At 47.0% G+C, this 11,021-nt stretch overlaps 1 protein-coding gene across 1 annotated transcript in view; it reads left to right on the top strand.

The window, feature by feature from the left end:
• Positions 1-14: 14 nt before the first annotated feature.
• The window catches only part of AMOTL1 (angiomotin like 1), a 52,457-nt gene continuing 41,450 nt past the window's right edge, over positions 15-11,021 (top strand). The window contains exon 1 of the mRNA XM_027677397.1: positions 15-60. Coding sequence (XP_027533198.1) covers positions 18-60 — 43 coding nt within the window. The 5' untranslated portion in view covers positions 15-17. The remainder of the gene's footprint in view (positions 61-11,021) is intronic.

The following is an 11,021-nucleotide window of genomic DNA, read 5'->3' as shown; positions in this document are numbered from 1 at the left end:
GGCGGGGAGCGACGCGGATGGCCGCGGTGCTGCCGGGGGCGGCGGGGCGCGGAGCCGGAGGTAACGCCGGGGAAGGGCAGTGGTGTCCGTGTGTCTGTCCACGTACGTGTCCGTGTGTCAGCGCACAAGTACGTGTCCGCGCGTGCATGCTCGCACACACGGGTGTCCGTGCGGACCTGGGTGCGTGGGGGGTGCGTGTGCCCGCGTCCACGTGTGTGCCGGGGAGCACGCCGGGGGTGCGGGAGTGCCAGTGCGAGATGTCCCTTCTCATACCCGCCCGTGCGCGGTGCCGTGCCCCGCCGCTCCCCGGGAGGATGCGGGAAGGCCTGGGCAGCCCTCAGCCGGCTTCTGGACCCAGCGCACCTCGCTGCCCCCAGGATGCGTGGAAACCCCAGGCGGTGCGGGAGCGGGGCCGAGCCCGTCGTTCCCCGCCCCGCCGCACTGTTAGGGCCGAGCTTCCAGCCCGGCGGCCGCAGCTGCTCCTGCTCCTCCGCTCCCTGAGTCCTCCCTGGGCACTCCCGCGAATTTTCCCCGCTCCAGGAAAGCAGAGCGGCGCGGGGCGAGCAGCCCTCGTCAGAGTGGGGTGTCCGCAGGATATCCTGAAGGAGGAACGCGCCGAGGCTCCGCCGCCCCGGCGCTCCCGGGGAGAGCGAAGCGCCGGCCGGGACCGCGGGGAATGTTTCCAGCGGCACCCGGAGCGGCCGCTGCCGTTCCTGCAGGAGCGATCGCGATGTCCCCGTGGGTCCCCAGCGCCGGGCTGTCACCACCCGTCCCAGCCGGGAGCACCCACCGAGGAGACTGGCACCGTCCCGTCTCGTCCCGCCGGGTCCGCGGGAGCGTGGGGCGGCAGCGCCGGCCACAGGAGACACGCAGGAGGGGCCTCCCACGCCGGAGGAGCGTTTTCTCACGTTGTTGTAGGGGGATGGTGCGAGGGAACTTTTTTATATTTAACCTTCCTACCCATGCAGCGAGCAAAACTAAACTTCGGCTAAAAAAAAAAAAAGCAGCATTGAAAGAAAAAAAACCCACGTGAATTTAGCCTGAATCTTTCTGCCATGTTTTGTGATTCATAGTTTTAAGTACAGGAAGGTCACTGCTTGGGCTTTTTCCTCTTTCGATGGAAAGAGGGGTTATTTTTCTCTTTCCTGGTGCTGTGTGAGCATCCCGAGAGCCGTGGGCAGCTGCTGCCTGAGACTGAGACCTAGTGGCTGGGGGTCTGCAAGACCCTTCTCAAGTATCCACCGAGCTCAGGTTTTGTCTTTTTATGTATAAAAATAAACCTAAAAGCTTCCTGAGAGAAGGGTGGCTGTAAACATGAGTCCCATGATTTTTCCAGGGTACAGCTAGCTGGCAGCACCATTCCTGCTCACAGGTGTACATGGAGATACAAAGTTATATATATATTAAATATATATAAAAATATATGTAGATATATATTTATGTAATTTTATATATTTACATATATAGGCATATATGGCTACATATATAAAAATAAAAAATAGACCACTATATATATTTATGTTTATTTCTATTTTTATACATGTTTATATATAATACAGATTTTTGCATATATTTGTAGTCATTGCTAATGGCTAGAAAAGCTCTTTAAAAGGTCCTATAAATACCTTATTGAGAAATTTTGGAGTGGTGAGGGCAGGGAATATTGGGGGGGCAAGAGCCGTGGCCCCACCACCCCATGTCCTGCCCAGCCTTCCTCATCCTCAGCCCTGGCTGGAGAAGTGGTGGGAGGGGGTGAATTTGGGGAGGCTGGTTTTAGGTTGTTGAACACGGAGATATGTGCTCCACAGCGTTGCTGGGGCTAGGCCTCCCAGTTTCCCAAGGCTGTGTGGGGCCAGTGGGACCCTCCCCCCCCATCACCTGCATGTCCATCCTCCTCAGTCCTGATGTCTGCCAGCATTTGGCAAGGGGAACTTTGTTTTCCTGCTTCTTTTAGAAAGTGCTCAGCTGCTAGAGGAGGGCAGCTTCAACCCAAAGTGGCAAGTGTTGTCTCTCCAAAGCCCATATATCTGCAGGATTGGTGGTTGCTCTCATTTACTTTTTATTTCCACCTATGACATTGTGGACAAGCATGGGGGCAGTTCCTGAGTCCGGCGCCCCCCCCCCCCCCCCCCCCCCCCCCCCCCGCCGGTGATCTGGACCAAACCCTGTGCGCATTTGCATCCTGGATTGAGGGATGAGTGCACAGATACAGCTCTGGTGCTCCATGCAAGAGCTGCTTTGTGAGGAAACACCAGCAGAGAGCTAAAGCTTTACATTTCTCCAGTGAGGAGACACGGAAGGGGGTTTATAGGGGTCCCAGCAGCAACACCAGGGGATTCAGACAAAGCTGGACTCTATGCACGCAGAATTTCAGGATTATGCAGAGATGTTACTACTGACCATTGCAGCTTTCCTCAGGAAACGAAAGCCTGAGTCCACAGTACCTTCTTTTTTCACTGATAGGTGTATAACTCGCTTTAAAGGCTAGATCTGGTATAAATGATATTTGGTACTAAGGTGAAAGTGTGTGCCTTGCATAGCTTCCTTGTCCTGGAAACCATTAGGAGAACGGCTGCATACTTGGGTTTTCACACACAGACTATCTGCTAATGTAATAGTCCCAGTGGAAACTTTAGTGCTCGGGAATATTTTGCGGATTTGAGAAAAATCCCAGGAGGATTTTCGGTTTCATACAGCAATTGCTTTTTGGCAGCTTTGGGATAGATGTAATCTGGTTCCCATTTGTGTCCTGAATTTTTAAATGGAGCAGCCTGCCTTTCACTCAGGGCAGAAGTAGAAATAGATGGAAGTAGACAAAAAACAAAAGTAATAGTAACAAAAACAACATCACCTCTATTAAAAAAAAATCTTAGGGCAACTTTTCTATTCAAATGTTGCATTTAAGAAGAGTGTATTTTTTTGTCCTTCTAGTGGCTTTTTCAGTAGGTGAGATGCTTCTGTGGGTGTAAATTGGGAGTAAATCTGTAGAAGGTGGTGAAGTTGCTTCGGATTTGGATCAGCACATGTGAGAACAGAGTTTCACCACACAGTAAGGTGTATCCCGTGAGCGGCAGAAGGTCCTGCAGCATTTTCTGGCTCTCGGTGGCCTTGTCTAGCTTGGATATGTCCCACCACAGTGTGTGGCTGTGCCTTTCTGGACGAGTGTCTGTACCACATCTTGGAGTTGTAGTGTGTCATTCTCATGCAAGCGAGGCAGGGATGGCCAGCATGGGACAAGGCAGCACCTGCTGAGGAGGGCGGTGTTCTACAGGGGGATGCCACATCTCAGCAACACAGCGTGGGATTAAATAATTGAGCAATACTTGGGATTCATCTGCTCTGACCAATTTGGCTAGCACAACGGTAACTCCAGTGATCAAGTCTCAGGCTGGAAAATAATGCCATTGTTAATTTCATATAATGAATGATTTAATGAATTAAAATGCTTTTACTGCAATTCAGTCTCTATTTAAGACCTAAACTAACTGCAATAATTAAAAAACTATTATGCCTCTGTTCTCCTACTTTATTTGGTATGTTGCAAGCAGATATTTCAATTAAGTCTCTGCTGGGCCAGGGTATGACATGCGGGTCCCCCAAACTGCATGGAGGGCAGGAGGCATCCAGGTCTCCCCCAGAACCTGGTCTGGACTGCTGCATCCCTCAGAAGCAGGGAGGCACTTCTCAGGGGTCATTCCTCCCCGTGATGGCTACGTGGGATGAACAGAGGGTCCCTGCCAGTGACATGTCCTGTCACCTGGGATGTGTCCCCCCTGCCTGCAACGTGCACTGTTTTGGGGCCATTTTTGAGATGATGACTTCACGTCATTGGCTGTTACTGTGATTTTCCCTGTTCTAAATCTGAGCTGAGCCATCTGGGAGCAAGAACTAAAGGCAATTACCTTGTTAGCATTTCTACATATAATACCTTTATTAAATTTCTGCATTTTAAAAGTTGCTGTGTATACAAATTGCAAGTAATGCTTTAATAAGAGAAGACTCGTAATGTATATTGGGTGGGAAGAAGGTCTAATTTCTTTTTGCCTTAAGTTTTGACACTTAAGGATAGTGCACAGACTTCGCTCAGTGTAGGGTTATCACAAGCAATTCTTCACATGGGTCAGATGAATGTGGATCCTTAGCTGATGGTTGGTTGCTTGTGTTAGAAAAAATGGAAAAGCTCTAGAAATCTGAAGATCCATACTATAGAGTTCAATGTCTGCCTTTTCAGTTAGAGAGTACTGTACAGTCTTTGTACTGTTTTTGTTCTGTCCTTATCCCAGGCTCCTTTGTACACTGCAAGTTTGTGGGAATGACTCAGGGAGAAAGCTATTTAACCTAAAGGACACCACTGGCAAAAAAAATAGATGGATAAAGAGCAATGCCAGTGACTGCGAGTGGGAAGCAAGAGGAATATTTGTGTGTATCTGAAGAAGAGAGATCCTGAAACTTCCTCCAAATGGGCTGAAAAAAATTCCTCTTCTTCAAGATGCTGTTTATTCAGTCCAAATGAGAAGTTTTATAATGTAGTTGCTCGAAGTAACAAGGAACTAGACTGAATGATCCACAGTCCTAGGTCCTATTTCACTTCTGGTTAATTAATGGGAGGGCTTAAATGTCCAAGTGGCACGGATCACGCCAGTGCTTTTCTGTAGCATGATCGTTTTTCAAGGCAGAAAGTACAGCAAAGTTAATCATAGCTTAAACTCCTGCTCTGCAAGTGTCTTGTCTGTATGTTTTAGCTGATTGATGATTTTTTTTCCCCCCAGTGGAAGAAAAAATTTCTTCTCTAAGAATTTACGTGATGAATTTTTATCTTGGAGGTTTTTTTATTGCTTGGAAATCAGAATTTATGGTGTAGTGAAAATGTCTGCAGACAGTCGTTGTGCTGACAAGTGGTGCAGCTGTAGCAGAAGCGTTGTCTCACTTGTGAGCTCCATTTCAGCCTTTGTATTTCACTCTTTTACTGACAGTTTCTTCCCTTACTTTCAACTCTCAGTAGTACTTACCCTTTTATCTCAGAGCAGCAACACTGACATGAGTCGTCATTGTGCCACTGGCAACTTTGATCAAAGCAGAAGTTTCAATTATTGATTCAATTCTTTGAATAAATTTAGGCTGGCTGCATATAGTAGACTCAATGTTATAGCTGCAAAGGCAGATTTGTAGCTTATAATACATAGAGACCTTAAAAATGCACGCAAAACCTAGCGTGGCTGCCTAAGGAATATGCATCCCTTCCTCTTTCGGGTTAATGCCCAGATAACTGTTTAGTGCCTGGAAGTGTGATGATAATACTCTGCCTGCATCCTGCCTCTCCTCTGGGATGAGCCTGAGATGGGGGAAGATCCAGCGGGTTGTTCTGACGTTATAAGATCTGTAACCATCTGAGATGAAAGAGCAGTGACAGGCACTGTTTGCCCCCACACGCCCGCGCACCTGATTTCCATTGGGAGGGCGGAGAACTGCGGGCATCCAAGGGGATCTCCCAGGCAGGCAGGCTTGGCTCCATGCTTTCCTTTATCCATCTGATCTCATGCCAGGTTTGGGAGCTGCTTTCAAGGCACATTTGCTTCGCTTCTCCTGTAGCCTTTTTTCTTGTCTGCCTTGGTTTTTGCTGGGGGGAAGCACATATGAAAATAAGCACGTGAGGCTGAAGCTTCATGAAAAGTGTTCATCCTTGTAGGCAGTTAAATTTGGATGTGTTAGCACGATTCCTTGGGAGAGGTGAGGCTTGGCTGCCTCCATTGCCTGTTCTTATTAGTCTTTCTAGTGCTTTCTTGGATGATGTACTTTCTGGAGAGTGAAATGATGGTAGACTCAGGATGGTAGACTCCAGGAATTCTTCTTGAGCAAGGGAATAGCACAATGTGGATCCTGGAGCCAATACTGTGATGAAGATTTCTTTCCCCATGGTGGTGAGCTGTGGAGGGGGAGCTTGGTCTGGTGAATCCTGCCAGGCACAGGGTTACAGCTTCTCCTGGCTTTCATGTGGGAAATGAGAGGTGCTGTTCACTCACATCTGGTGTACATTATATGCGTTGGAGTTCTGTCCTGCAAGATGTTGCTCTGCTCCTGTGAAAATAATATTAGTGATGCTTTTTAGTCCTCTCAGGACTTGGGAGCCCTGGCAGTGGATGCGAGGTTCACAAGCAGAATTTTGGGGTGTGAGAATGAATTAGCCACCTCAGAAGTGATCGTTGGCCCCAGAGCTGACCTAGAAAACTTGTGCATTGACTGGGGACCTGCTGATGCAAAACAATCACCAGTGGCTGCCTGAGTCTCAGCATTTCATCGGAGCTGGGGATGCAAAGGAGTCCCAGCACTACTGAAGGAGAGCTGCTGAAAGTACCAAGAACATCCCTTGTGACATTGTTGGAAGTCCAATTTTTTTACCTAAACCAAGAAGCAGGACACACTAGTTATTTTTTTCCGTGCCAAAGGAAACTCAGATCTTCCTCCCAGCTTTGGGAGAGTGGCATGGCTGTGTGGCTGAGGTATGACAATCCCTGCTCTCAAGACTGGGCCAATGCTTAGGAGTAAGGTTCCTGGGCCAGGATGGAGTGTCCAGACCCACTGGAGGGACTGATGGGTCCATCCTGGGCAATTCATGGCACAGCCTTCATGCAGCCCCTGAAACCCTGGAATGCTTTGACTGTCCTTTTGTTGTTTTCCTGAAATAATTATCTTCCTTTGTTGACCTGAGATTTTTATGCAGCAACAGGGAATAGAAAATATTTTAAATGTGGAATAAAGTAGTTATACTTTTTTTGGCTTGACTGTGCGACAGAAGGACAGATGTGGACTTGGAAACGATGTAATTTTTGTTCTGTAATTTTTGGACTTCCCTTACAAACTGTGGCAGGGTTTATAGGAAAGTGCAAAGCCACCTTACTTTTTAATTTCAGATTGCTTTGGATGGTATTTGAAATACCTCAGTCTTTTTTGAACCGCTTGGTCAGTAGGGTACACATTGGAAGAGGATTTTTTGGAGCACAACTCTGTGGTTTTGTTTGGCTGGGTGGCTTTGTGTGGCAGAGAAGGAGCCATATGTGCTGGCAGCATGGGCTGTGCTGCAGGCAGCCACAGTGTGGTACCTGGGTGGGCAGTGGGGTAAAATGCAGAAACTCATTACCTGGGCTCTGCCTTGAGGTGTTGCCTCTAAATAGCAGCAAACTGTCTTTGCACGTTGGGCATCTTTTGGTGTTTTACTGAAGACAAGAGTAGTAGTACAGTTTGGCTATAAGAAAACCATCTTCTCTGACTGTTTTTATAAATTTGTTTCTTGGGATGCTGTTATTGCTTTAAAAACATGACTTTCCTCTAATGTCACAGCAGTGAGCTTCCTATGAGGTTTTGCTTTAGATCCTTTTCAAAACCAGACTGAAACCACATCAGAAACAGGAAATAGTTAAGTGTTGCTCCTCTGTCTCTGGGTCCTGGCTGACTGTCTGGTGTTAATCTTAGCAACTGATTCATTTAGATAGTTCTGAATCTTCAAATGAATTCTACTGCTATGCAGTAACCTCCAGAATAATATGTCTGCTTCTGTACAGTGTAATGCATGCTTATCTAAAAGAAAAAGGAAAAGAAAACAAATGAATTGGTGTCAGGCAGTCAGATGTAGGAGAGTTGGTAGAGATGCAGAAGTGAGGGCCTGGAGCAGCTACCCAATTTAGAAAGGACTGAACTAGGCCAGAGATGTGGTCATGTCTTACAGAGCTAGCTATAAGGGACACTGGATATATGGCAATTGAAGATGTGATGTCTATGGACTGGATTGCATCCTAGCATGCTGGGGCTGTGGGGGGCTGGGTTGGCTTTGGGAGGGGAGAGGAAGAGGATACAGCACAGCTGGCAGCTGCCTGCAGGCACCTACAGACATGATGAGGCCAGTTCTTTTTGGTAGTGGCAGTCACAAAACACGGGGCAGCAGCTGTGGTTTGTGACTTAGGATGTTTGGACTAGATATGGGTAGAAAGCCAATCCCCAGGGACATGTCCTTGGAGTGGTGATGGTCTTCATTCTAGGTTGCCCTCAACCGGCTGCTAACTCATGACTGCTGGACACCACTGGTCTGGCACCAGGAATCAGTTAGAGGGATGAAAATTGCTCTTTTGGTGAGCATTGTAAAGGAATGAGGACGTTTGGGGAAGGAACAAGTGCCTGAGCATGGGACGGGCACCTTGCATTCCATATAGAGCTGGGTATAGCAAAGCTTTTCCCTTCAGAGAGGGGAGCTGGGATTTGGGAGGCTTCAGTGACGCCAAGGGGGGAAAGAAAAAAGGGTTTTGCCATGCTCCAAATGGCTCATGAGGCTTCACTAAACTTGCAAGTGGTACCTTATTGCTCATCATCTGGATTGTGGCTGTATGCCAAGGACTGATCGTTTGGCAACTATTTTCTGTATTACACAAAAACTGCATTTCTTTGCCAGTTACATCTGACATTTTATTAAAACCTACTGTGAATGAACATAAAATATCGTTACATCATTTTTAACATCATAAAACATCATGACATGGGTACAGCAACGTGCGATAGTTTTTGGCTGGGTTCAAGCTACTTGATTTTGACTCTGATGTAACAGAGATCAGAAACTGATCAGTTTGGCAAATGCTGGAATTTACCTATCTTGATTTTAGTAGAATATTGCTTTGCCACGACAACCAAAGACAAGTTAGACAAGTTTAGGTGAGAATTTCTGCTCTTATTATAGAAAAAGACTGTCTTTGTTCTCCATCTCGGAAAATTTGAAACCATGACTCAAGGGTACCTACAGACTTGAAATGCAGAAGGCAAGCATACGGTTTTACTAACAGTTTATTTCTTTTGAATTCTGTTTGGTGAGTGGTGAGGCCAAGCCAGTATCTGCAGGCTGTTCAGGTTGCCTGTAATGCTTGAAACTGCTCATCTTCCTTGGGTGTGTAGATTTTCTTTGTTTCACCCCAATCTACTTGTTATTCATAAAACAGGCTGAGGTTCAAAACTCGCTTGTTTCATCCAGGATTTCAAGATCCAAGGCAGGACTGTGTGTGGAGAAGCAATGAAGGATGTCTTTAATCCTATTCTCTACCAGAATAGGCCAATAATTTTGGAAATTAGGGTTCTTGAGATTTTTCTTGAGTCTGTGTCAGCATCAGCACAATTTCCAGACCAGTCTACCATGCTTGTTTTCACAAACATATTTGGCTTAGATCTACTCAAGCGAGCAGTCTTTCCCTCTTGCTCTCTAAATATAGATAACTGCCATACACATTCATGCATAATATGAATGGTAAAGTGATGAATTCGTTAACATTTCGCAGAAATGCCTATTTCCTCTCCTCTGGGCACAGAAGAAAATAGTATCTTCGTGCCTGTAGAAAAGACAGGCTGGATCCTACCCCCCCATGACCCTCCTGCTGCCTTGCTCCATGCAGTTGCGTGGAGTTAGCGATGACCTGTATGTAAGGAGGGGAGCAAAGCAGCTTCCCTGTGTCATATATGCCAGTGAGCATGCAGTTAGCTGAGCGGAAAGCAAGCAGTCAGGATTAATAAATCCAGGTCATTCGTGACCAATTGCTTTTCCTAAATAGTAGGGTGCTGCAGGTCTCTGTGTTTGTGGGCTTCCTGCCCCACAGGGGTGGACAGATGCCCCATTGGGACAGATGGATGCTTTGCTAGTACCACTTTGAGCACTCCACCTCCTGCTCAAGCAAGTCCCTTGGCAGTGGCCATGGCAGTGGCCATGGCAGAGATCAATGGCCATTTCCTTAGTCTAAACCTATGACAATCAGTGGGGTAAATGGAAAGTGATTTTACTGTGTCCCTGCTGTGCCAGGTTCTTGGGGTCAGGAGATGCTCATCTCCAAGATTTGAACCTCAGAGAATCTTCTCTTTACAAAAATGAGGGAATGCTCAGAAAAAGTAAGTAGAAAGTAAAAAATCATAGAATCATAAAACGGCCCAGATTGAAAGGGACCTCAGCAGATTATCTGGTCTAACCTTTTGAGGGAAGGGGGCAACTTAGATGAGATTATCCAGGACAATGTCCAGTCGCATCTGGAAAGCCTCCAGTGATGGAGAGTCTGCCACATCCCTGGGGAGGTTGTTCAGTGAATGACTGTTTTCACTGTAAAGAATTTAATTCTTATGGCAAGATAGAACATCTCATAGTGCAACTGGTACCTGTTGCCCCTTGTCTTCTCCATGTGGCTCTTTGTGGAGAGAGAGCCTCTGTCCTCTCTGTAGTCCCCTTTAAATACTGGAACACTGTGATGAGGGCTTCCCTCTAGGCTTCTCCTCTAGGGAGGAAGAATTTAACTCCTTCAGCCTCTCCTCATAGAACAGGTTCAACAGCCCATTTTGTGGCTCTCCTTTGGACCCTGTCCAGTCTGTCTGTGTCTTTCTTGAATTGTAGGGTTGTACCAATGTCATTTGTGGCATAAATTATGAGGTCAAGCCAATGTCATTCCTGGCTTAACACTGCTGTGATGCATTTTGTATCAGCTTGTTAAAACAAGCACACTGGAGAGTACCCCTGAGAACAGATTTAGGATGAGCCTTGTTCCTTGCCAGGAGGGCTTGTTCTTGCTCACTGATTGTGAAGGGGCTGGGGCACTGTAGTGACTCAGTAGCAACCAAGCCCCATGCAGCTGCTTGCTGGCTCCTCCCTGGTGGGATGGGGGAGAGAATTGGAAGGGTATAAATAAGAAAACTTGTGGGTTGAGATAAAAGCAGTTTAATAAGTAAAGCAAAAGCCACATGCACAAGCAAAGCAAAACAAGGAATTAATTCATGACTTTCCTTGGGCAGGCAGGTGTTCAGCCATCTCCAGGACAGGAGTGCTCCATGATGCATAACACTGACTTGGAAAGACAAACACCATCACTCTGAAAGTGTCCCCCTTCCTTCTTCTTCCCCAGCTTTTTATTGCTGACCATGATGCCATATGGTCTGGAATATCCCTGTGGTCAACTGGGGTCAGCTGTCCCAGCTGTGTCCCCTCCCAACTCCTTGTACACCCCCTTGCTGGTGGG

This window comes from Neopelma chrysocephalum, unplaced genomic scaffold, assembly GCF_003984885.1.
Source record: "Neopelma chrysocephalum unplaced genomic scaffold, ASM398488v2 Primary Assembly neopelma1_43, whole genome shotgun sequence".
NCBI lineage: Eukaryota > Metazoa > Chordata > Aves > Passeriformes > Pipridae > Neopelma > Neopelma chrysocephalum.
This window is presented reverse-complemented; position numbering and strand designations above follow the sequence as displayed.